We start from the raw sequence: 27600 nt of genomic DNA, 5'->3' as shown, positions 1-27600 counted from the left end.
CTTCATTTCAGCGCAAAATCCAAATATTATGTGCGGATCTCTAATGGAAGCCACCATGTAGGCTGCCAATGGTGAAAATCTGCAACATAAATTGACATACCGTGTATTTAACCCCTTAAGGACCAGGCCATTTTTTGGTTTCGCATTTTCGTTTTTCCCTCCTCACATTTCAAGAGCCATAACTTTTTCATTTTTCAGTTCACAGAGTCACATGATGGCTTATTGTTTGCGGGACAAATTGTACTTTGTAATGGCATCATTCAATATGCTGTGCAATGTACTGGGAAGCTGGAAAAAAATTCAGAATGAGGTGCAATTGGAGAAAAAATGCATTTGCGCCATTTTCTTATGGGTTTAATTTTTACAGCGTTCACGGTTTGGTACAAATGACATGTTACCTGTGTTCTACATGTCAGTACGAACGCGGTGATACCAAATTTATATAGTATTTGAAATGTTTTGATACTTTTAAAAAAATGATAAACTTTGCAAAATAGAAAAAAAAATTTGTGTCATCATGTTCTAACACCTGTAACTTTTTCATATTTCCATGTATGGAGCTGGTTGTGGTGTCTTTTTATGCGGGACAAGATGACATTTCTATTGATACCATTTGGGGAAAGATCTGATGGTTTGATCACTTTTTATTCAATTTTTTATAGGAGGCAAAGTGTTGGAAAAAACGCTTTTTGGCTGTTTTTATTTTTTTTGCCGCTACGCCGTTCGCAGTACGGGATAAATGTTTTAATATTCTAATAGTTCGGGCATTTTGGAGCGCGGGGATACCTAATATGTTTATGTTTAATGTTCTTTAATTACTTTTATAGCTAATCTAGGGAAAGGGGGGTGATTTGAACTTTTATATTTTTTTTATTTTTTTAATACTTTTAAAAACTTTTTTTTTTCTTCTGTTACATTTATGATCAGACCCCTTAGGTACCTTGAAACCTAGGGGGTCTGATCGCTCATACTATTCACTGCAATACTACAGTATTGCAGTGAATAGCAAAATCGCAGCACTTCTATTAGACGATGCCTCTGGCCTCTGGCATCGTCTAATAGATCTAGTGCAGAGACAAGCCTGGAAGCCTTCAATAGGCTTCCGGCTGTCATAGCAACCGATCACCGCCCTCTTGTGACGTTCAGGAGGGCGGCGATCGGGGAAACATGGCGGCGCCCATGCCGCCGGCGCCGTTTACACACTGCGGTCACGTTTGACCGCAGTGTGTAAAGGGTTAACAGCAGCGATCGGCTCGGGCACCGACCGCTGCTGTTATTGGCAGGTCCTGGCTGTATTATACAGCCGGCATCTGCCGTGTATGGAGCGAGCTCAGCGTGTGAGCTCGCTCTATACATCCCCATGCGACCCATGACGTACAGTTACGTCAAGGGTCGCTAAGGGGTTAAATCCTCACGACAGGTCTGATCGCAAAACTACTTCTCTGTCCTTTCACCCGTCACCTGATCTGGGCAGAATCCGCCATCCGCCACAATTTGCGTGTGTGAGGTCCCCCCCCCCCCCATGCGTTAAATAGCCATGCGTCCCCTCATCTAATGGGTCTTTTTATATTTAGCCCCCCCCCCCCCGTGATGTATTACCATGGTGATTAGGAGCTGCTGAAGATTGCCGCCATGGTAATACATTACGGGGGGGGGGGGGGTTTAAATACAAAAAGACCCCTCTGTTGCTACCAAATACTTTCACTTTCATTTTGCAATCTATATTCTTTTGCTGTGTAGAAGCATTGCATTGTATTATAGTAGCAGGTGTGTCGCCTAGTGTTCAAGTGGCCGATAACTTACTCACCTGTCCACACTTCTGTTCAGACCGGCCTCCGCTACCTGATTTAAGCATTGCTGGAGGGGGCGCACACATTTTTCGGTATGGAACCCCAAAGTTTCTGATGGCAGAATAAGTCCTCTTGCACTCGTCGTGTTTTTCATGGCGAGCTTGCTGACTAATTAATTTCTATGGTCCCATACGCACAACTATGAATTTTCTTTGAGCAAAACTCGGGGCAGGTCCTATTCCTGTCAGTTTGCGTCCCCTGCCTGCTGATTCCAATGAATGGGGCCACAGAAGCGCAGTCCGTGCACAGGCTTTTAATGTCAACATTAAAGGGGTTATCCAGTTTCTAATAGTGAAGGCCTATCTTAGGCCATCAATATTAGAACTTATGGAGTCTGACACCCAGGACCCCCACAGATCACCAATATTAAGGCAGCGAGGGAGAGTTGCGCTGCTCACTTGCCATACAAACTGTATGGTGACTTTCCCACGCTGACTCTCTGATCTGCAGGGGTCAGACCTCTTCAAATCTAATATTGAAGACCTTTTCAAGGATACCGTATATACTTGAGTATAAGCCGACCCGAATATAAGCAGAGGCCCCTAATTTTACCACAAAAAACTGGGAAAACTTAGTGACTCGAGTATAAGCCAAGGGGGGGGGGGGGGGAATGCAGCAGCTACTGGAATATTTCAAAAATTAAAATGCTTGGAGTTTTTGGGTGCAGTAGTTGCTGGGGAAGGGGAGGGGGTGTTTTGGTTGTCTGTCTGCCCCTTCCCTGAGCTTGAGGACTGTTTCCCCCCCCCCATTTGTAATTCAGTCTGGCTGTATATAGGGTATCTGCAGTGCTCCTATTAATCCCTTCCCCATGGAACAGGAGCACTGCAGATCCCCTGTATTCAGTAGACCGGGCACTGTCAGACACAGGGATATCTAATGTGTATGTGTTTTCACAGTCATTTTCTACTTTTATATGTATTCTAGGGAAAGGAGGGATTTAGAACTTTTATTCTTTTATTACATTTTTTTAAAGCTTCTTTTTTTCACTATTTTACGGGAGATTCTATACATTACTATTGTGACTGGTCATAGACCACACACACACACACACACACACACACAAAATATATAATTTTTTTTCTTTTTTTTTTTTTTTGCTTGACCCGAGTATAAGCCGAGGGGGGCTATTTCAGCACAAAAACTGTGCTGAAAAACTCGGCTTATACTTGAGTATATATGGTAGGTCATCATTCTTTGAAGCCAAATAACCCCCTCACTGAAAATGTTCTGGTTTTAGAATGTAACAATTGAAAAAAAATTAAATAAGGATCCATGTCTTTAAGTATCAAACTAGGCTGTGTCCTTAATGGGTTAAAATCAGCACCATCAAAATATATAATTTTTTTTTTTTTTTTTTTTTTTTTTTTTGTCCCCTTAGGGTGTGGACCAGATTTAGTAAAATCACATCCACTTTGCAGCCACTGTAAATGTTGTGGATTCCCCTTTGGATAGTTTTCAGCCTATTCTGTCTCACGTGGACTTGCTCTTAGAGTTAATTTAGTGTTTCCCGGTAAGTCTTATAACTCCCTAGAACACGGTACAGATAGCAATCATGGACGGCTCCAGATTAGAGCGGAAATGTCACCCTTATGACTCAGCATCTGGCCGCGGGGAGAGTCTGGCCGTCTTTTATAACACACAGACTGTAGAGAAGTGTCAGAGTTGTGTGCGAGGCGGCGGTGTCATTTAGTGTACAATATAGTAGGATTTATGTAGGTTTTATTTCTTACAGTATTTGATCTTCTATAGTCTGATATGTGGACCAGTTGGATCATTATATTCTTCTCTCCGCGCCCTAGGTCAAGTGTGACCAGCAGCAGCTGTCTTGGCCACAAATGGCAGGGAGGGCTGATCAATGGTGAGGAATGCTCAGATGTCTCAGTAAATCATTGCACATTGGGATCTGTACATACCTCTCCACCCCGGCATATGCCGTACTGTACTAATCCTCACAGCAGACACTACTCTGTTCCCAACAGAATTGACTTCTATTACATCATTATCTTCTACTTTTCCCTTCTCCTTTTTATAGCCTGGTAAACCTAAAAAGCATCTGTCACAGTTTTTTCGAGTTACTGATCTATTCCCATGGGTAACTTTAAATAAATGTCCCCTGAAAGTGTTACCGGGTGCAAAAGAGTCTGAGAGGGTTTGTCTGTCCTTGAAAGAGTCTGAAGACCAGAGATCCAGTGAGCGCTCTGACCAATCACATGGAGCGTTGTTGACCAGTGAAGGTAATGTCACATAAGGCAGTCAGCACGTAGCCTACATTTTCAGCATCCTTCCAGTCCTTTATTACCTCATACTATAGTTAAGGCTTCGTTGACATCTGCGTCACAGATTCCACCGAAAAGTGGTGGAAAGAAAAGTCCTGCACAGAGGACTCGTCTCTCCACCAGTTTCAGTATAAAAAACGGTCAGAGGATAACAACACTTCTTAGGGAGTGGGCACCTTTACAGGCGTATGGAGTCTTAAAAGCCATTTTCGCTCCACTGGGGGATTATGGGAAAAATATGCAAATCTGTTTTCCTAATTACATCCTGGAAAACTTATTCATAAAAACGGTGGGACTCTGACATACACCTCATTATAGTCTATGGGGTTAGCAGGTTTTATTGGGTGGGCTCACCGGTGTTTGGGTCCCCTGGTGGATTAAAAGCGGACAGCACGGCACAAGTAAGAACCTAGCCTAATACTGTAAAACATGCAAAGAAATGGCCCATGGCCCTGCAGATCAGTTTAAAAGGACTTTCTCTGAAATCATCAGAGCATTGGACGCCCCCTCGGACAGCACTCGCGGTTGTGTACAAGGAGCCTTAGTCTTAATGCAAAGCTTGGTCACACTACCAGACCTGCAAACTTTGGGGTCCATTCATACAGAGGAACATGGTGAGGAATTTGGTGTGGAATTTCAGCGCTGAAGAAAAAGCCTCCCATTGACTTCTATGGGTTCCTTTTTCTACTAGAAGAAACCCATGAAGTCAGTGGGAGGCTTTTTTTTTCTGCGCTGAAATTCCACACTAAATTCCTCACCGTTTTCCTCCGTGTGAACGGACCCAAATAGAAGTGGTGCAGCAGCTCTGTCCACTGCGTAGCGGCGGTTCTGGGGAACTTATTACCTGAATAGGAGCGGCGCTGCCCATCCATGAACAGTTTCTAGCACCCAGAGGCTGCTGTAACAGCTAGTTTTGTATGGAGGTCTTGTTTTAGACCCCCACAGATCACATACTGATGACCTAACCCCATGTTTAAACATGTCTGGGGCAAAGGAAGGGTGGGGGGGGGGGATTGGTCTGGGCTCAACCTTTAGTTTTTAATATAGGCAATGCAGTAGGTAGATGGTAGTATAGATAGATATTATACACCTATATACTGTGTATAGCTCATATATTATTAGTTGCAGTTTCTTGTGGCAGATTATATTTAGAATCGGTCACTAACAAGTGGTGTTGCTGACTGACCTGGGTTTTTCACCCCTTTTCCCCAGTAAGTCACAGGGGGTTGCCCTTTTTGTAGGAGAGTTCTCTGTTTAAGAACCTACAGCGGGTGGCAGAAGCTGGTGTGAGACGTGCAATAGATTGCAGAATCCTCTATTCCCTCTTGTGTCCTCTAGGGGACGCTCTATAGGTTACAATGTAGTACGCAGGCCCCACAAGTGGCATCTATAGTCTGTGGCTGGCCATACATATTACATAGCCGTTGGCCTAATATTCCTTATCTTGACGACTCTGTGAATGAAGTTTCGGTGCGTTTGCTTGTTTGGCCGATGCTTCATTCATTTCTATGGTCTTCCGGAATTGCAGTCTCCCGAAAAGTCATAGAAATAGAGAACTAGTCGGGCAAGGACAGCAGCATTTCCTGCAGACTTGTGGGCCCCTGTTCTCCTGATCCCTGGGGGCCCAGTGGTCTGACCAGCAGTCCTACACTTATCCCTTTACTGGTAATAGGGGATAAAGGGGCTTCATCATTACAACCACTTGGCGCTTTATTTATAGCTTTTGCTGTATGACTTTCCACGTGTGAGGGATGAAGAATCCTCCAGGTACCCGCTTTATACTCTGCAATGAGCTGCCCATAGTATGTGCCTTTTATTATGTGTGCAGGGTTATATACTGCTGGACTCCGTCTCTACTGGAATAACCTGATAGACTACGTTTTTTTTCTTTCTGGTTGTTTATAGTCGTTGGAAATGTATCTGGTCCGCTGCCCGGAATTGAATGTGCAGGAAATCTTTTTGCTTTCCTTTTAAGGCCTGACAGAAGACGGTGCTTTTCATTTAGTGTAGTTTGTGCATCTAAGTGGTACTTGGCCATCCAGAGGAACTCCTATATTGTTTGTGGCCTTTGTTAAGAGCCTTGCCAATAGCAAACCGGACATAAACATTCAAGCAAAATAATAGTAGAGCGCAGTCTAGTTGGTTGTAGGCGCTTGTTATCCACAAACCTGTTTGCAGGGCATCAAAAAGAACAGCGTTTGGCTTTATGGACCCCAGTGCTGCTTATTAGAGATGAGCGAACAGTGTTCTATCGAACACATGTTCGATCGGATATCAGGGTGTTCGCCATGTTCGAATCGAATCGAACACCACGTGGTAAAGTGCGCCAAAATTCGATTCCCCTCCCACCTTCCCTGGCGCCTTTTTTGCACCAATAACAGCGCAGGGGAGGTGGGACAGGAACTACGACACTGGGGGCATTGAAAAAAATTGGAAAAAGTCATTGGCTGCCGAAATCAGGTGACCTCCATTTTAGACGAATAGTGGATTTCAAATCCGGGTCATATGAGAATGTGAACTTTGTGACTATGAGACAGGGATAGCTGTACAGGCAGGGATAGCTAGGGATAACCTTTATTTAGGGGGGAATGTTATTAAAAATAACTTTTTGGGGCTCTATCGGGTGTGTAATTGTGATTTTTGTGAGATAAACTTTTTCCCATAGGGATGCATTGGCCAGCGCTGATTGGCCGAATTCCGTACTCTGGCCAATCAGTGCTGGCCAATGCATTCTATTAGCTTGATGAAGCAGAGTGTGCACAAGGGTTCAAGCGCACCCTCGGCTCTGATGTAGGAGAGCCGAGGGTGCACTTGAACCCTTGTGCACCCTCAGCTCTGCTACATCAGAGCCGAGGGTGCGCTTGAACCCTTGTGCACACTCTGCTTCATCAAGCTAATAGAATGCATTGGCCAGCGCTGATTGGCCAATGTATTCTATTAGCCTGATGAAGTAGAGCTGAATGTGTGTGCTAAGCACACACATTCAGCTCTACTTCATCGGGCTAATAGAATGCATTGGCCAGCGCTGATTGGCCAGAGTACGGAACTCGACCAATCAGCGCTGGCTCTGCTGGAGGAGGCGGAGTCTAAGATCGCTCCACACCAGTCTCCATTCAGGTCCGACCTTAGACTCCGCCTCCTCCGGCAGAGCCAGCGCTGATTGGCCGAAGGCTGGCCAATGCATTCCTATGCGAATGCAGAGACTTAGCAGTGCTGAGTCAGTTTTGCTCAACTACACATCTGATGCACACTCGGCACTGCTACATCAGATGTAGCAATCTGATGTAGCAGAGCCGAGGGTGCACTAGAACCCCTGTGCAAACTCAGTTCACGCTAATAGAATGCATTGGCCAGCGCTGATTGGCCAATGCATTCTATTAGCCCGATGAAGTAGAGCTGAATGTATGTGCTAAGCACACACATTCAGCACTGCTTCATCACGCCAATACAATGCATTAGCCAGTGCTGATTGGCCAGAGTACGGAATTCGGCCAATCAGCGCTGGCTCTGCTGGAGGAGGCGGAGTCTAAGATCGCTCCACACCAGTCTCCATTCAGGTCCGACCTTAGACTCCGCCTCCTCCAGCAGAGCCAGCGCTGATTGGCCGAATTCCGTACTCTGGCCAATCAGCACTGGCTAATGCATTGTATTGGCGTGATGAAGCAGTGCTGAATGAGTGTGCTTAGCACACACATTCAGCTCTACTTCATCGGGCTAATAGAATGCATTGGCCAATCAGCGCTGGCCAATGCATTCTATTAGCGTGAACTGAGTTTGCACAGGGGTTCTAGTGCACCCTCGGCTCTGCTACATCAGATTGCTACATCTGATGTAGCAGTGCCGAGTGTGCATCAGATGTGTAGTTGAGCAAAACTGACTCAGCACTGCTAAGTCTGCATTCGCATAGGAATGCATTGGCCAGCCTTCGGCCAATCAGCGCTGGCTCTGCCGGAGGAGGCGGAGTCTAAGGTCGGACCTGAATGGAGACTGGTGTGGAGCGATCTTAGACTCCGCCTCCTCCAGCAGAGCCAGCGCTGATTGGCCGAATTCCGTACTCTGGCCAATCAGCACTGGCTAATGCATTGTATTGGCTTGATGAAGCAGTGCTGAATGTGTGTGCTTAGCACACACATTCAGCTCTACTTCATCGGGCTAATAGAATGCATTGGCCAGCGCTGATTGGCCGAATTCCGTACTCTGGCCAATCAGCACTGGCTAATGCATTGTATTGGCTTGATGAAGCAGTGCTGAATGTGTGTGCTTAGCACACACATTCAGCTCTACTTCATCGGGCTAATAGAATGCATTGGCCAATCAGCGCTGGCCAATGCATTCTATTAGCGTGAACTGAGTTTGCACAGGGGTTCTAGTGCACCCTCGGCTCTGCTACATCAGATTGCTACATCTGATGTAGCAGTGCCGAGTGTGCATCAGATGTGTAGTTGAGCAAAACTGACTCGGCACTGCTAAGTCTGCATTCGCATAGGAATGCATTGGCCAGCCTTCGGCCAATCAGCGCTGGCTCTGCCGGAGGAGGCGGAGTCTAAGGTCGGACCTGAATGGAGACTGGTGTGGAGCGATCTTAGACTCCGCCTCCTCCAGCAGAGCCAGCGCTGATTGGCCGAATTCCGTACTCTGGCCAATCAGCACTGGCTAATGCATTGTATTGGCTTGATGAAGCAGTGCTGAATGTGTGTGCTTAGCACACACATTCAGCTCTACTTCATCGGGCTAATAGAATGCATTGGCCAATCAGCGCTGGCCAATGCATTCTATTAGCGTGAACTGAGTTTGCACAGGGGTTCTAGTGCACCCTCGGCTCTGCTACATCAGATTGCTACATCTGATGTAGCAGTGCCGAGTGTGCATCAGATGTGTAGTTGAGCAAAACTGACTCAGCACTGCTAAGTCTGCATTCGCATAGGAATGCATTGGCCAGCCTTCGGCCAATCAGCGCTGGCTCTGCCGGAGGAGGCGGAGTCTAAGGTCGGACCTGAATGGAGACTGGTGTGGAGCTATCTTAGACTCCGCCTCCTCCAGCAGAGCCAGCGCTGATTGGTCGAGTTCCGTACTCTGGCCAATCAGCACTGGCCAATGCATTTCTATGGGGAAAAGTTAGCTTGCGAAAATCGCAAACTGACAGGGATTTCCATGAAATAAAGTGACTTTTATGCCCCCAGACATGCTTCCCCTGCTGTCCCAGTGTCATTCCAGGGTGTTGGTATCATTTCCTGGGGTGTCATAGTGGACTTGGTGACCCTCCAGACACGAATTTGGGTTTCCCCCTTAACGAGTTTATGTTCCCCATAGACTATAATGGGGTTCGAAACCCATTCGAACACTCGAACAGTGAGCGGCTGTTCGAATCGAATTTCGAACCTCGAACATTTTAGTGTTCGCTCATCTCTACTGCTTATAGCCAATGAGACTGGGAATAGTTTATTACTAGATTGGCAGATTTGCATAGTAAATGATGAAGGAGCTCTCGTATGTATCCGTGTTTGTCTGAATCCTGACATTCTGATTCTGAATATAAATATATTCCCTTGAGTTTCTTCGTCTTCTGACAATTATGCTGACTGTACACATAAGATAGCTGTCGGACGAGCAACCGTCCAGCCAACAGCTATCCTGTTCAATCCCATCACATACATACGGGGTCTGCTCACCTCAGCGAGTGCTCTTGGTCCAACCTTTATTGACCAGTGTAATTGCAGTTATCCAGCACTTTTTTTTTTTTTTTTTTTTTTTTTTAAAAGTCCATCATTTTATTAGTAAATCATTAAAGGGATCCTGTCATTAAAACACAATTTTTTTTTTTTTTCTGGTTGACACGTAGGAATAGCCTTAAGAAAGGCTATTCTTCTTCTACCTTTTAGATGTCTTCTCCGCAGTGCCGTTTGGTAGAAATCCCGGTTTTCGACTGTATGCTAATGAGTTCTCTCGCAGCACTACGGGCGGGCCTCAGCGCTGAAACAGCACTGGGGGCGTCCCCAGTGATGTGAGAGCACTCTCTCCGGCGACACCTCCATCTTCTTCAGGAATGTCCTCTTCATGCGTCTTCTTCCAGCGCAGGCGGTCAAATTTGCACTTACGGTGTAAGCGGCCAATTTTCTTGTGGCTGCGCGCATACGCAGTCGGCTCTGCCCGAGGTCTACAAGTTTGACTGCCTGTGCCGAAAGAAGATGCGTGAAAGTTGTGTTTTAATGATGGGATCCCTTTAAAGGGGTTGCCCAGTAATTGAAGCAACCCAAGGTGTGGCGGCTGTTGCCCATTCTGTATCACGTTGCTAGTAGCCCTGAGGATCAGGAGAGGGACTCTGTGACTTATCACTATGATTGGTCCCTTTCTCCAAAAGCCGCTGTCCGGTGCGAGTCTGGAGAGCCCATATAGATTGGACTGTTAATCGATCTCCCTAGAGTTGGTGTGTCCAGCCAGTAACCATTCAATGTATGTGGCCATTTTTACGTTGAAAGGTAACACCTTTTTATGAAGCTGGAGCAAAGGATGACGTCGTTAATGACTTTGCTCCTCCCCCATCTTGCACCATTACTGCTGCACGTGACACAGAGCATGCTCACAACACTCTTACACAGGTCTCTACTGCAAACTGGATCTCTGAAATTGCTATTATAGGAGCTGCAGCAAGGGGAAAAAAAAGTAAAATAGATGACGGATAGGAAGAAACCCGAATTCTTGCGATAATCTGCATTTAGTTTTAAAACCAAGATTTAATGACTTTTAGTCGTTTGCCTTTTTCAATACGGCTGCATGCTAGATCCATACTGAAATCTGAGATTAATGACACTGTGTCCTTAAATACACTCTTGAGGTCTTGTCCTGACAACTCTCAAGAAGCCCAATACACGAAGCCAAAAGCGTTCTCAAGTAGAGCGAGCCGCATCAGCTGTGTATGCGGTGGGGGAAGGAGGTGACCGAGGCGTCTAGGGGAGAATGTGCACATGCTGTGTAATAAGGACATGGCACCATTTCGTTTGCTGTCAGATTTTTATGGAATCCAATGCAAAATACTTCTATGCCTTAATCTAAGCTATAGAGACCCCTAAACTGGAGCCATGTGAGTACATAGCAGTGGGTATAGGGATAGTCCTATTATAGCTCCGTGCAGGTCTCTACAACATGGAGCCATCCTATCAGCCATAGAGACATACATAATGGGTAAATAACTATATAAATATGATGGAAACAAACAATGCTGAGGTTATAGGGTTTTGTTTGGGCTGATTTCACTTTAGCAGACTGTAGATTTTTACCTTGTTTATAAGGGTGAGTCCTGTGGATCTGTCTGTGCACCCCCGAGGTCAGTGGCAGGTGAAGGACTCTATTACTCAGTCCTGCTCCTGCCAAGAGTGGAAGTGACTCCGGTCCTGGTAAGTGAACCCTTTAGATGCCATGGTCAGTACTCGCCCCACTGACTAAGTGCTTAGACACAGAGAGGGAGCTACGGAATAAAGTGGCGCTGATTCTACCACGATAACTTGCGTAAGAATCAGCGCTGCAAAACGGAATCCCATTGACTTCAGTGGGTTCCGTTTAATGCGCATAACACATTGAAATCAATGGGAGGCTTTTTAACCCATTGATTTCAATGTGTTCCATGTGGAAGACGGAACCCACTGAAGTCAGTGGGAATCTTTTTTTTTTTTTTTTTTTTTATCAGCGCTGATTTTGCCACAAGTTATCGTGGTAGAATCAGCGCCACTTTACTCCGTGTGAATGCTCCCTTACCTTTTTGGCCCGTCCACAATTTAAAGTGCAGGCTCTGCGGCCGTTTATGGCCCAGGACACACACCTGGGGGCGCAACCTATTCCAGACCCACCCTGGACCACGCATAGGTCAGGAATCTTCGGGATATATCAAATCAAATAGGCTTTATTGGCACGTCCGAATAGATATTTGGCATTGCCAAAGCTAATACAGTGGGGGGGGGGGGGGGGGGGGGAGAGAGAGTTGGAGTCGAGGGGGAGAGTGTGTGTGGGGTGATTTGGGGTATATATATCGGGACTCCAGCACTCTGCCTGTTACTTTCTCACAATATATATATCTCTCTATCTAATTTGGGGATACAGGCTCAATTAATATCGGTAATGTTATTTACACTGCATAAACATTACAAAATGTAACTCCGAAATAGGACCATTAAAAATTATATATTGTCCAGCAAAAATGTAAGTATTGGTACAGCTGGCCCAGCACAAAAAACATATCTGTTAAGGCTCTTGGTAGGCAATGAGAAAACAGAGCTGGGAGTAGACTGCTTTATAGTGGCCGATCTCTGCTATTACAGCTCTGCTTCTGTACATTGAATAGAGTCTGCTACTACACAGTGTACACAGTCGTCTGTTTTCGCTACACTATGCAGGTGTCGGACCTCCATATCCTATGTATAGGCCATTAATTCAGTATCAGTTAAGACCTAAGGAGATAAAACCATTTTATTTTAGCATTGTTATAAAAATCTGCCATAGTTCACACTTCCCCCCCCCCCCCCCCATTACACCCTGGTTTCTCCTCTGTGCTGTTTTGCAGCAGTGCTGCGATCTGAGGACGTTCCTAGTGCTGTGAGCTGCGATCTGCCTCCTACGTGAGCGGAGACGTTGCATAATCCTGTTATACAGAAGGCACAAGCTGCTGGTCACGGGTTGTTGTGGGGCCGCCGGCCTTATGGCCTCTGCAGGAAATACCCTCTCCAGCTCTCCGCTCAGCTGCCGTTCATAAAACTCTGCTTATGTTCGTGGAAACCATTGCATGGACTTCTGTGGAAATGTTATTTATAGTTTTCTCTCCAAGCAGACTCTTCTTGTGGATTATCTTTCCTAGAAAACAGCTCGGTTACAAAGAGCTTCGTAATGTAAGGAGGGAACAGAGTGACTGTGCTTAGTCAGTGGAGCCGGCCCTTTACCCTCAAACACATGCATATCTGTATAGCCCAACTCTTGTAGCTGTCTGTATATACAGTACATATACACTACCTCATATGTAGGGGAATTCTCTAAAATACCGTATATACTCGAGTATAAGCCGAAGCCCCTAATTTTACCACTAAAAACTTGGTAAACCTATTGACTCGAGTATAAGCCAGTCATAAGTTGCAGCTCTTCAATTTGGCCCGGACACAAAGCCGCAAAAACAACGGCTGTATGTATGGGACCATTGAAATATAATATAATACTCCATAACTTTATCCACCCTTAGAGATAAAAAGTCTGGTCGTGTGTATTATAGCTTAGTAACTCCATGGGGATCATAGTAATAGCAGTTAAGCCCATCATGTCCCTCACATTAACCCCCTGTTTGCCTCAAATAAGAATTAATGATATGTGGGACATATGGAGGTAATAATTAGGTGTCTTCATAATTAAGGTCCTTTATCAGTACCCCCATGTGTCTCACATATTAGTAACCCTTATATGGGGCACACAGGGGTTAATATAAGGGACATGAAGGGGTTAACTGCTACTAATGTGAGGCACATGGAGAAACCTAATCCATATAAAAAAGCGGTTACCTTAGGGAATCCGCAGACCCCATAGAATATAAATGGGGTCCATGTGGTTTCTGTTTGGTTTCCACCTGAAAAGGGCAAAAAATGCGAGGGAAAAGCAGGTACAGCTAGTACAGTCTCTAGCTGCCTATGCAGTGTGGTTGGGATTGATAGCAAAGGGAAAAGCAAGGAAAAATGTGGCATAAAAGCCAAGATGGTGTCAGATCAGGAGCCTAGGCAAACCTGGAGTGTAGTATACATGAGGCCTGGACAGTGATGGGTGCCGCGGTAGAATTATTTGATAATTTTTTATTTTTAATTTAAAATTATTTTTTTTAAATGGTGAGGAAATGATACAGCAACTACAGCACAAGGTCATGTCATTGTACAGCGAATAAGAATATTTACATAAAATATATTCATTTATTTTTTTTTACTCAAGGCTGTGGAGTCAGTTTTGGGTGGAGTAGTTGGAAATATACCGTCTGCAAAATAAAAATATCAATTATACATTGTGTAATTTATCAACCACCTAGCTAATTGTATTTTTCCAATCACAGGGATGTAGGAATACATTTTATTTTAATTAATTTATTTCATTTTATTATTGTATACCCATTCGTTTCATTGCATGGTAGTAGCTGATCTTGTTTTTACAGCTAGCGGAAAAAATAAACGTCCTGCTCGTTCTTCAGGTGGATTCTGCTTGAGAACTTGCATTGAAATGAATGGGAAGTGTTGAATGCGGAATTAGGCCCTGTCCAATAAAGGTAAAATACAGTGACACACTTCTCCAAATTCTGCTTCAATTCCTACGTGTGAACACCCCCTACTTAAAGAGGACCTTTCATATCCTCAGGCCCATGCGGTTTTATATACCACTAGGAAGCCGACAGTGTGCTGAATTCAGTGTAGTGTCTGCGTTCCGGTTATGTGCGCCACAGCTGGAGATATCTGTGCCATTACCCTTCTCTGCCCGCTGTCAGGTCGCTCCTGACAGTCTAGCTGGGCTGTGAGGAACGCCCCTCTTGACTATCCGTAGCCCTGTACTGTCAGAGGGGGTGATATTTCCCGTCTATTAATGACCCCCTCCCCCCCCCCCCCAGTACTACCCTATGAATGAGTACAGTTGGCGTTCCTCACAGTTAAGCATCATCGCTGGGCAGTAAAGGAACACCCCATCTGACAGTGGCACCGATATCTCCAGCCCTAGGGAACATAACGGAAAAGCTGACAGTGCACAGTATATTTTGTTGCATTTTTTTTTTTTGAGTCAAAGCCAGTAGTGGATTGAGCAGAAGGTAGAACAATAAGAGCTCCCTATATATTTCTCATTACTTTTGTAGACTTTCTTAGCTTTGGCTCAAAAACCGCAACAAAATCTGCAACAAAAAAATTTTCATCTCTGCAGCGTGGGGGCCTTAGCCTGAAGGTGAAAACAGCGTTTCTGCTGTGGCAGTAAGGGAGCCTTCACATGGAGTAAACGTGCGCTCATTTTGGCAAAATATACGTGTAAAAATAAGATTCCCATTGACGTCAATGACGTGTATTTTTTACCTGTGTATTTTGCCAAAATGAGTGAGCGTTTACTCGGTGTGAAGGCTCCCTTAAAGCTGGATGGGATCCTGGCTAATACCATTTACACATTGCAGAAAAAAATCCACAGCAGAAAAGCTGTGATTTCAGAAACGCTGCAGGTCAATAATAAGGGCAGAAAATCAGCAGCTTCTTACTTTTTTGTTTAAAAAGAAAAAAATAATGCAATCTGAGGCTTTTCTTGCCTGCGTCCATAGAACATCAGTAAGGCTGATCTTACACGACCGTAGTGGTTTTTGCGGTCCGCAAGTTGCTGATCAGCAACACTAAATTTCACTCCAAATAGTCATTCTGCAGACGTCCGTGTCCAGCTGCATGCACCTGTACAGTTCTATGGGACAGGCCGTGATGTCTGTGACTTTGCAGACCTGCGGTATTCAGGGCGAACATCGGCCACGGCTCAACTCACCACGGATAAAATATCTGGTGGTGTAAGAGGCTGCACTGAATACAATCAGAGCTGAGCGAGTACTGTACGGATCAGCCGATCTGAACCGCACGCTCGCATAGAAATGAATGGACGTAGCCGGCACGCGGTGGGTTAAGCGGCCAGCCGATGTCAACGCGGAAGTACCAGGTGCATCCATTCATTTCTATGGAGCGTGCTGTTCGGATCGGCTGATCCGAACAGTACTCGCTCATCTCTAAATACAATGTGTACACAAGTGAGAACCCACAATTGCGCACCATTTGCAGCCTAAGCTTACTGTCTTATAAGACCAGCCTAACTCTGACACCTTTATAGGCAGCAATAGTTTCTATTTGGAAATAAGCCTAATTCTAATATCAAAAATAGTAATTTTTTTAATATTTTTTCTTTTTCAGACCTGGCCTCACCATGGGTGAAGAACCTCAACATTCGCATTGTGCTTGTTGTGTCAGTCGACGCTGCATGATAAGACCAGAGACTGGAATTTCCTGTGATCTGATAGGCTGTCCGCATGTCTGTGGGGCAGTCTTTCATTCATGCAAGGCTGATGAACATCGAATGTTGTGTCCCCTGGAAAGAGTCCCTTGCTTAAACAGCGGTTTTGGATGTCCTTTTGTCATGACTCGTAATAAACTAGCCGAACATTTACAGATCTGCCCCGCCAGTGTAGTCTGCTGCACTATGGAATGGAATAGGTGGCCGGTGAGCTACGCGGATAGAAAATCTTACGAAAATCTGAGCAGAGACGTCGATGAAGTAGAACAGCTAGACATGGCGCTCGCATTGCAAGATCAAAGGATGCTCTTAGAATCTCTTAAAGTGGCTACCATGATATCGAAAACGACCGAAAAACTTGAACCTTCTGAACCTATACCTGTCAAAGCAGAAGAGGAGGAGACCATGATTACTAATGGTGTATCTGGCGATGAAGATTCCTACAGCGCACTTTATCAAGCGACAGTCGAAACCACTAAAAGTTTAGCTGCTGCTCTTGATATCCTGAATAACGCCACAAGAGACATCGCAATGCTTAATGGAAGACTGCGAGACGCAAGTTGTGAGATGAACAAAAATTTCCAGCTCTCCGAGCACCATGGTTGTCACGATAACCTGAACGATCAGGAATTGGATGATGAAGAAGGCTTCGGGGCTGCTAGTGGAATGGCCTGCAGCTCCTTGAAGCAAAGGTATCAGAATGGATCCAGTGACTTCTATCCAGGAACAAATGGTAGTTATGTGGTGGAAAGCGACCACGATCATGTTGGCCAGGTATCTGTTCTGTGCAATGGTTTCCATGATGACAATACGCTTGCTCCTCAGGGAAAAGAAAATCTGCTCGCCGTGGGACCGAATGAAAATGGTGCTGTGGTCACCTTAGAAGGTGTTGAAAAACTTGTGGGTCAATGTAGTTCTTTGCCAGGTGCTGAACCGATCTCCTCTCCTCCGTGCCTAAATGGCTCCGATGAACAAATGTTGGATAAAAAAGACGATCAAGGATTACGAAACGTCGCCGTCTTTGGAAGACGACCTTTCTTGGTCGATGCCTATTGGTTCAAAGCTAGGACGGAGAATAAAGCGGTGGACACTTCAGACTTGGAAGTTCAAGAAGATCCCATGGGGCTGAATGGTATCGATTTAATTACAGCTGCTTTGCTATTTTGTTTAGGGGATTCTCCTGGTGGTAGAGGGATTTCGGACAGTCGCAATGTAGACGGTTATCACGTTGACTTTGGAACACAAACCTTCTCCTTTCCGTCTGCAATCCTGGCAACGAATACCATGGTCGGAGAGATAGCTTCAGCTTCTGCTTGTGACCATGCAAATCCCCAACTCTCCAATCCTAGTCCTTTTCAGACTCTTGGTCTGGACTTGGTTCTTGAATGTGTTGCAAGATACCAAACGAAGCAGAGGTCTATGTTTACATTTGTATGCGGACAATTGTTCAGAAGAGATGAGTTTTCTTCTCACTTTAAGAATGTTCATGGTGATATCCACGCCGGTCTAAATGGCTGGATGGAACAGAGATGCCCATTGGCGTATTATGGATGTACTTATTCCCAACGTAGGTTTTGTCCTTCAACCCAAGGATCAAAAATTATCCACGATAGACACTTGAAATCATTTGGGGTTCAACCTCATTTACCCATTGACATTGAATCTATAAAGAGTTCTTCACTAGGACCAGCTGTTGATCATTTTAGTAGTTTGCCTTATGAGGTTCTGCAGCACATTGCAGGGTTCCTTGATGGATTTTCCTTGTGCCAACTTTCGAGAGTGTCTAGACTTATGAGGGATGTATGTGCCAGTTTACTACAAGCCCGTGGCATGGTGGTTCTGCTGTGGGAGAAAAGACAGTATCCACATGGAAGTTCCTGGCAAATCAAAGAGAAGGTCAGTATTTCTTATTCTCCCAACCATCTTGAATCATTACATCTATAATGAACACTGTGGGGACAATTAACTCATTTTTTAAGTAATTTACACCCTTTTTAAAGAGGACCTTTCTCCAATTTGGGCACAGACAGTTCCATATACTGCTGGAAAGCAGACAGTGCGCTGAATTCAGCGCACTGTTGGCTTTCCCGATCTGTGCCCTGGGTGAACAGCTATCGGTCCCACTACTGTAGCTCTATACAGTCAGAAAAGCGTTCCTGACAGTCTCTCAGGAACGTCCTTCTCCACAGCAGCACCTATCGCGCTGTACAGTGTGAGCGGGGCGGAACGCCCCCTCCCTCTGCTCACAGTGCTCGTCCATAGACAAGTATTATCAGGAGGGGAGGGGGCGTTCCTCCCCGCTCACACTGTACAGTGCGATAGGTGCTGCTGTGGAGAAGGACGTTCCTGACAGATTGTCAGGAACGCCCCTCTGACTGTAAAGAGCTACAGTACCGGGGCAGATAGCCCTTTACCCGGGGCACAGATCGGGAAAGCCGACTGAATTCAGCGCACTGTCGGCTTTCCAGCAGTATATAGAACTGCCTGTGCCCAAATTGGTGAAAGGTCCTCTTTAACAGTTTCTGTGCCTGACCTGGCAAGTGGGCAGTGCTTATTGTAGAACGGGTAGGTATGCTGAAAATGGGTGGGGCGTAATGTGTCACACTACCATAGTTTTGGATGTTTTTTGTTGTTGTTATTGTTGTTGGAAGCTACGCCAACTCGTAAGTGGGATAAAGTTAGATTAGTCAGCTGATACTTTAGAAAATATTATACCGTTTAAGAAAGTCTAGTCTGAGATTCAGGCAAAACAACTGATCTTAAGGGCCAGTTCACATCGGCGCTCGCATTTTTCATATGGAGAAGGGAACGGATTGGCCCGAATGCAGATGTGAACTGGGCCTAAGGGAACTTGTCAGGAAGTTCATGCCACATGAACAAAGGGCAGCCTAACATGCCAGCAGGCTAGCCCATTAAACACTGCTTTGTTTTACAGTGATTGAGGGAGTCCCCCTGCTGTCCTCTCCGCTAGGCCTTACCAGCTAATTGAAAGGACTCCCACATATGGGGCGAAGCTTACTGTGGACTACCCATTGGACATTAAGGGCTAGTTCACATGGGGTTCCTGTTATCCTGGCACCCCATTGCGGCTTTCCGCTGTGGATTAGGCCCAAATGAGTCCCTAGTCTGGAGGGTGGTGTTGCGAGGCGGACGCCAAGGCTGAATTAGCCGCAGAATCCGCCTGAAGAAAGGGCAGCTCGCTTCCTTTTTCCGCGAGTGGGAACAAACCGCTTGCGGAGAAGGGAAATGACCGGCTCTCATTGATTTCAATGGGAGGCGGCAGGATATTAACGTGGATCCCGCACAAAATTTTGCCCCGTGTGAACTAACCCTTATGTAGCAGAAGTCTCCAGACAGGTTCTCTTTAAGAGTAAATATTATATACTGTATACTTTCCTGCCCCTTTTTATTTTCTTGCACTGTGTGATACTGAATTATTCTTGAGGGACATTACAATATACAACGATATGCAGCGATAACCGTAGTGTGAACATGCCCCATAACCATAGTTGTCTTAACAATCAACGGTCTTTATTTCAGTCTGAATGAGAAGGTGCAGTAATTTTTTTGGCAGGTATTACAAGAAAATGCCCTTATTGTTCATAGGAAGTGTTATTGGAATGGAAAGAAACCTTCTGTGCGACTAATGATATATGTAAGCGAAAGGAGAAGCTTATTAGGGAAAACTGTGCAAGGAGACTCTTGTGTCCTATTGGGCCGCCTGGATAAAAGATGAGATCTGGTTGGGCATGGAAGTATACGGGGTCCGTATGGTATCCTGCAGAATATCTCATAGGTGTTGCAGCTTGGCCTGTGGATCCTGAACAGTCATAGGTTGCCATAAATGCTCAATTGGCAATAAACCTGTTGGTAATACAAGTGTTGCTCGGTGAAGGAGGATCAGGATGTGGGTGAGCATTATCCTGCTGAAAATTGTCAGATGGAAGCCCTGCCATGAGACACAACATGGCTGCAGGATGTCCTGCCTAGATCAAAGGGCTGTTAGTATCCCTCATAGTATCCCTTGGGGTGGCCGGCTGTTATGCTCTCCATGTCCTCTCCAGTAATGGGGCAGTGTTTAGTTCCAGAGCTAATGTAGGATTGGGGAGGTCACCCCAAGGCCCCCATACTCGGACCTGACTGTCGTCTGATCCCGAACTGACAATAAATCCAGGTCCTAAGACTGTATGGATCTTTAGCTGTCAGGGTTTCTTGTTCACAACACCACTTGAAACGAGGCCGTCAATGACAGGACACATAATGGGTGCTGTGACACCAGAGACTGGTGTGTCATGACGGGGCCACGTGTGTCTGTACGGTGGATAAGGAATCTGTGGGAGCGATTCATACAATCCTCTGTACTGGAGGTCTGTCAGAGCCCTGTTTGTTGTGTGTGTCGGCCCTCACGTACCCACTGCCCATAATGGTGGGCATTCAATGAAACAACCATCCTGCTTAGTCCAGCGATGCGTCACCTCTGTGTCTGTCAGGTGAGCTTTTTGCTGATACTTGAGACGTGACTTGCACCTTGTGATAAGGCACATTGCATTATAATCCTATTTGGGTGATTTGTAGGCTTAGATGGAGGAGGACGATAGAAGCTCTTATAGGATCTGGCTTATCCACTTCACGGCCTGCCCTGTCATTGCTTTTCCTTTCGTTCCGCATCGTCCTGTTCTATTTGTCTCTTGTCTCGAGTCTTTCCTGGTCTGTCCTGTTCTCTTCTCCGCACTATATCCTTTGGCGAGCAGATTTGGGACGATGGTCTTCGCCAGTCAGCATGTTGGGCCACCAAACCTAATTTAGCAGTGAAAGCAGCTGTTACTGTGCAGTTGTGGGGTGGAAGACACCCGAGCCTTGTGTATTGTGACAGACATGTGTGCATGTGCTGATGGGAGTCCTAAGGCCTGGGCGCTGCTCTCGTCACCTCTCACTAAGGTGATGATGGGCACCCGTCTCCTAGGGAATCAGAAACAAAAGTAAGAGGATCCTTTGTTGGCAACAACTAGAAAACTCTGTTTGTCATGATCTCCCCCATTGATATAAAAATGTAGTGTGGAGTTTGAGTTTCTACCTAAACCCCCCCCCCCCAAAAAAAAAACAAAAAAACTGCAGTATGTCCATGTTGTAAGTGGGAAATGGAGGAGACTACACTATATATTGCATAAAGATGATATAGGCAACGTGTGGTGTATACGCCTGGTATACACCACATAGCATAGTCTTGGAAAATATAGGCTATTAAAGGGATGTCCATTGATAGAAAAAAAAACATTAACTATACAGCAATTTCTTCCAGCCAAATTCACTGATGGTCAGGGGATTCAGGGACTCGGGCCATCACTCGGGCGGCATTCTTTTGTAGAGATTGTTCTATGGAGACGTCTGTTCTCTGGACAATTCTAATTGTCTGTTCAGAGGATATGAGATAAGTGTGTGATCACTTGGGGCGGGCTGACCACTGGGACCCCCCCCCCCCCCACCACTATCGGATAAGCAAAGTTGTGTGGTCACTTGCTTGCCTATGTGTATGGCTGTGCCACTCCAGAATATGGAATTGCCATAAATGTGGGCAAGCGCTGTACTTGGTGATCTTTGGCAGTGTCATACAATTGATTTGAGTAACCCCTGTAAGTGACGGTTGTCGTCCCATCTAACCAGGGGACTGGGCATGAGACCTCTAGGCTTATGATGGAGGCGGTTGGACCCTCAGTAGTTGACCTGTCCATGGAATATGAGATAAGACATGGTGGTGGGAGCACATAGTTACAGGCTGTATCATCTAGACCTGCATTCACCATTCTGCTGGCTTGAAGTGATCACAATGTCATAGAAAAATTGGCTATAAATAAAACCACCCAAACATCCTATTGTGAAGATTATAATCGTGTAATGTATGAAAAACATAGTTATCCTTTAAAGCTGAATGCTAGATATAGTTGCTTATGCTTGAAACTGGTATAATGTTATAGGATAAGATGGTGCCTGCATCCAGGACCGGTGCAAGAAAAACAAATGCTTGGCTTGCTACCAAACGTCAGCTCCCCAAGGTGACCACGCAGGACCGGGAGTAGCTGGCTATATATGGAACTGCTTAGACTTTTTCTTTTTGATTGAGATGTCCCATGCCAATCAGGAATGAATATGAAAACTTACGTTATTGTTGTATCATTTCCTTTCTCTATTATTTAACCCCCGTGGTTTTAAATAAGTGTCAGCACACGTTCCTTAGCTCAGAGAGGAACTAATACCAACATATAGAGTGGTGTGACTTCTTTACCGCCTGGCACTCAGCCTAATCAATTAGGACAACGACAGTTACTCGGGATTATTGGTCAATTAGTCCTAAACACGGCTTTGACCTTATCAATATTAAAGAGGTTGCTCAGGCATGCTCTACTACTGTTGGATGGGGGTATTCGCAGTTGTCTGTGCTCAATATCCATCTGGGTGAAGAACATATGGGTAAGGCTCTTCAGATGAATAATTTTATTAAAACATCCATTTACTGGATGCAAAAAAAAAATATGGACACCAACAAATGCAAACAGATAGCCTTCTGTATACATAGACCTCCATGTTCAAATGTGATCTGAATAGCGCCCAACTCCTGTTAATGGAGCCAGTGAGCCGGCTGGGCCTGTAAGCTGGGTGCCAAAGTAGCTTCACCAACCTCCTCTCTACCTCGGCCAGGGTACTTCCATACAGGGCTTGGTTGGCAAACTGAATCTTTGCCCCATATGGTGGAAACCTTTGCTAACGTCGCTCTTGTTTTTCAGGTATGGCGGTTCAGCACTGCGTTCTGCACCGTGAAAGAGTGGAAGTTTGCGGATATTGTAAGCATGGCTGACCATCTGAAGAAGTGCAGCTACAATACTGTGGAGAAGAGAGAAGAGGCAGTCCCTCTACCTTGCATGTGTGTGACTCGGGAACTGACAAAAGATGGCCGCTCACTGCGCTCCGTCCTGAAACCTGTCCTTTAATAGGAGGCGCACGGCCACTCTCCAAGCACCAACGCTCGAGCACCGGTTTTAGACGCTAAACCATATCCTGTGACACTTTAATATTAAATTAAGAAGCCACTCTCACTGTATAGAACTGGTTTTGGAAGTGATGTTTATTTTTTTATAAATCTATTAAAGAGAATTAGTTTAGGTGGAAGTGGTAAGAAATGCCTTAACGTTTGTGGGACTTTGGACTTTTCCAGATGTGTAAATGACAAGAACTTCCTCGTGGATCTCCCATCTGTGGGATCCTGGCTCATGAGTGCCGGTAACAAGCACTTAACAATACTAACCTTTTCCTTCATCCTGACCAAAAACCGAATGTACATGTCACATCAGTTTAGCATCGGTCAGACCCGTTACGTGACAGACCTGTGACGCTCTGAGAGTGTTCCCATTAATCTTATAGATCGGCCTTCCATCAGTACTGTACATGGGATCCCTGACCTCTTATCGTGCCATTAACCCCATAGATACCTTCCAGTAATACAGATTATGCACTTGGTATCTGGATCTGACTCTATGCTAGCAGTTGGTATCTGGATCTGACTCTGAGATAGCAGTTGGTATCTGGATCTGACTATGCTAGCAGTTGGTATCTGGATCTGACTATGCTAGCAGTTGGTATCTGGATCTGATTCTATGCTAGCAGTCGGTATCTGGATCTGATTCTGAGATAGCAGTTGGTATCTGGATCTGATTCTATGCTAGCAGTTGGTATCTGGATCTGATTCTATGCTAGCCGTTGGTATCTGGATCTGATTCTATGCTAGCCGTTGGTATCTGGATCTGAGTCTATGCTAGCCGTTGGTATCTGGATCTGATTCTATGCTAGCCGTTGGTATCTGGATCTGATTCTATGCTAGCCGTTGGTATCTGGATCTGATTCTATGCTAGCCGTTGGTATCTGGATCTGATTCTATGCTAGCCGTTGGTATCTGGATCTGATTCTATGCTAGCAGTTGGTATCTGGATCTGATTCTATACTAGCCGTTGGTATCTGGATCTGATTCTATGCTAGCCGTTGGTATCTGGATCTGATTCTATGCTAGCCGTTGGTATCTGGATCTGATTCTATGCTAGCACTTGGTATCTGGATCTGATTCTATGCTAGCACTTGGTATCTGGATCTGATTCTATGCTAGCACTTTATCTCCAGGTTCTGGAAGTTTGCAGACTGCGCTAGGTATCAAGTTCAGCCTCTTGTTGTGCAGCATATTCTAGGAGTAAGGAGGACTTTGATCTGGGCTGTTTTCTTGGGGAATGTTTTATTACTTTTTTTTTTTTCCCTGCATGTTTGGTCTTCTCAATTGCACTAACTCCCTTATTTATGTACAGTGGATTCCACTCCAGACTTGGGTTGTACGCCATCGCGCTCACGCACACACACCTACCATTTTAACCTACGGCTTCTTTTACATTTTTAACGTTGTTGCTTCTGTTTTACCGAATGATATTTAAGACTAAGAATTTATGCGATGGACTTTTAAGACTTTTTTTTTTTTTTTTTTTTGGTTTGGTTTTACTTATCATCTTTGTGAGATGAGACAAATCAGTTTTCGATTATGCATTTGGAATACAGATTTTTATTTCTAAGCAAGTCTTCCGTAGCTGAGCTCCACTACAGTGCCTTCCAGGCAAAAAGTGCTGATTTATTTCTATTTTTTTTTTTTCACTTTTTGGGTTATGGTCATAAGACTCCTCTACACAGGCCATGGATATGGGGGCAGGGAGCGTAGATAGTGTTTTGTATGGACTGAAGTGGCCCCTGTGGCTCCCCAGTTAGCAGTATTGCCCAAAGGACCAGAAGATTGTGTTGCATTTGAAACCATTGGCTCACGTAAAATTCGCATTTTTTAATTTTCACCACTTGCAGCCCCTTTACTTTTCGAGGAGCTTTTCTAGTAAAGGCCATTCTATGTGTTTAATACAGATGCCTTATTAGATTTGTATGGATCTGCACAAAGTGAGTGTCCTATCTATGTAGGCTCTAAGGAAGGGGCAGATTAATTTAAGTCTTTATAATAGTCTGCTTTGTTTCATTGATAGAAGGCTTAAATAGACATGTAATATATCCATTATTTTGACTGCCTTGCAGCCTCCACTAGGGGGACTACAGACCTTACTGTGAACATTGAACTCCTAACATTCAGTGTGCTGTGCTCCACCTAGTGGTGGCTGCAGATAGTCAGAATTTTATTGTGGATGTGGAGCATTGTATTGGGAAAACGGCGCTCTGGTAACTTTGAAAAGAGAAATTAAAAGGCAGGGGGAAAAAAGAGGCTCAAAATAGGGTAAAAACATCCTCACCAATCCTCCTCTGCTACTCTGGTTGCAACCCTTACTGGGTTCCTGGTCCCATTTAGCCATCCTAGAATTAACTTCCTAGGCCAGTTCTGATAACCCAGCTGGTGATTGGTTGAGAGACCAGCAGGGGGCCCGGTAAACCTTTGAACTGGAGTGGCAGGGGGTAGGTTATTACTAGAGTTGAGCGAGTACTGTTCGGATCAGCCGCTCCGAACAGCACGCACGCATTGAAATGAATGGAAGCACCTGGTGCTTCCGGTTTGACGGCAGCCGGCCGCTTAACCCCCCGCGTGCCGGCTGCGTGCATTGATTTCAATGCGTGCGTGCTGTTCGTATCGGCTGATCCGAACAGTACTCGCTCAACTCTAGTTATTACTAATTTGAATTGGCTCAGAATATTGGACCTAAAAACTGTGGCCAGTCCTTTTTTAAGGTTTTCACTGTGACACAAGTACTCTGTATACTATCTATACTTGTCAGTCTTGTCAGTGTTTCACAGAATATTCTTTACAGCAAAGCACTTTGTATATGTAGTACTAACGGTGACGAAGTCTCCGCAAAGGGTGAATGGCGGCCTGCGCTATAGCCTCGGTGTAGGAACGTACATTCATACATTTCCATAGGCACCATGTGAAGAAATGTTTTATTCTTAGAAGTAGGAGGCCGAGTCCAAAGTGTTAACCTAGAGTATGCGCCGCTGTAATAATAAGTTACAAGTTAAGTGTGAACAATCTATGTACACGTCCTTTTATTCGATACAAGTTTGGGGTAGGGTGCTATTACATGTGCATTAGCAGACGGGGTTAATGCTCCTGGTTTACTGTGAAATAAGGGCAAGTTTAGGAATTGATGGTAAACCGTGAGGCCTACCGCCTGTGTAATGATACCCTAAGGCTCCGTTCCCACGGAGTAACGCACCGCTCACTCTGACACGTAAACACGTGTCAGAGCGAGGCGCTTCAAAACCGATCCCATTGACTTTAATGTGTGCCGGCTTACGCGCGCTACACATTGAAATCAATGGGAAGCTTTTTAACCCATTGATTTCGATGTGTAGCGCGCGTAAGCCAGCGCCCATTGAAGTCAATGGGATCGGTTTTGAAGCGCCTCACTGTGACACGTGTTTACGTGTCAGAATGTGCGGCGTGTTACTCCGTGGGAACGGAGCCTAAAAGCAATGGGACAATCTCATTGTTACGACTGAAATCCTCTTGGTTGTCTCCTCTTGGGACTGCGACTCTGAATAGCGAAGCCTTGCTAATACCTCATGATCTACCTGATTATCATAGACCGTATCCAGATCTGCCTCGTAGCCCGCAGTACATTACTCCTAGCCATGCATGGTGCCTAGACTATTCTCAATCACATAATGACGCCTTCTCCCCTCTCCTAAGTTACATTTTGATCAGTAAATTTGATTCCGTTACTTATTGTGTTCAAAAGGCTTTATTTTCCGTTATGAAATATTTTGGTGTATAATAAAAGCTAATAAAACAGTTTCACATTTGTTTGCACTTTTTGTGAATTTTTTTTTTGTTATACTGTCGTGTTTTTTTTTTTTTTTTTTTCTTTTAAACAGATTTGGTTTTTGTTCTGTTGGTCCCCTAGCAGACTGCCCAAATGGAAACCCATGCACAGATGTGAACCGGGCATAAAATGTTTACTCAAGTTTAGAGGCACAGTTTGCCTTGGACCTGCACCAAAATTTGTGGCTGTTGTATGTGATATTCCAAGGATTGTTATGAATTGTGCAGTGTGACTGTCACGTACAATATATCCTAGTCCTACTAATATTATGGATGTTTGTGTATTTGGATGTTTGTTCCTCAATCACGCAAAAACGAGTGAACGGATTTGGCTGAAATTTGCAACATACATAGATCGGTACCCCACTTAAAACATAGGCTACTTTTTATCCAGCTAAATTATATCACTACATGACTGTTAATTTAGACACACATTACGTTTGATTACGTCATCACAGGCCCTTCAGCTGTCCCATCAGATCACGCTATGTGGTGGGTGGCGCTACATGCTAATTTGGGGGTGGAGCTAAACAGGAGGGAGCCCGACAGTGTGAAAGCTGAAGAAAATGGAGTCTCATGGAAGATCAGGAGACTACAGATCATACAAGCT

The 27600-nt window shown here is 45.0% G+C and overlaps 1 protein-coding gene across 1 annotated transcript in view; it reads left to right on the top strand.

Moving 5' to 3' along the window:
* Window positions 1–24144, top strand: part of FBXO30 (F-box protein 30) — a 31730-nt gene extending 7586 nt beyond the window's left edge. Inside the window, exons 2-3 of the mRNA XM_075267392.1 lie at window positions 16054–18049; window positions 22933–24144. Coding sequence (XP_075123493.1) covers window positions 16067–18049; window positions 22933–23136 — 2187 coding nt within the window. The 5' untranslated portion in view covers window positions 16054–16066 and the 3' untranslated portion in view covers window positions 23137–24144. The remainder of the gene's footprint in view (window positions 1–16053; window positions 18050–22932) is intronic.
* The last annotated feature ends 3456 nt before the right edge of the window (window positions 24145–27600 follow it).

This window comes from Leptodactylus fuscus, chromosome 3 (assembly GCF_031893055.1).
Source record: "Leptodactylus fuscus isolate aLepFus1 chromosome 3, aLepFus1.hap2, whole genome shotgun sequence".
NCBI classification, from domain to species: domain Eukaryota; kingdom Metazoa; phylum Chordata; class Amphibia; order Anura; family Leptodactylidae; genus Leptodactylus; species Leptodactylus fuscus.
The sequence above is the reverse complement of the archived record's forward strand: the minus strand, read 5'-3'. Positions and strand labels throughout refer to the sequence as shown.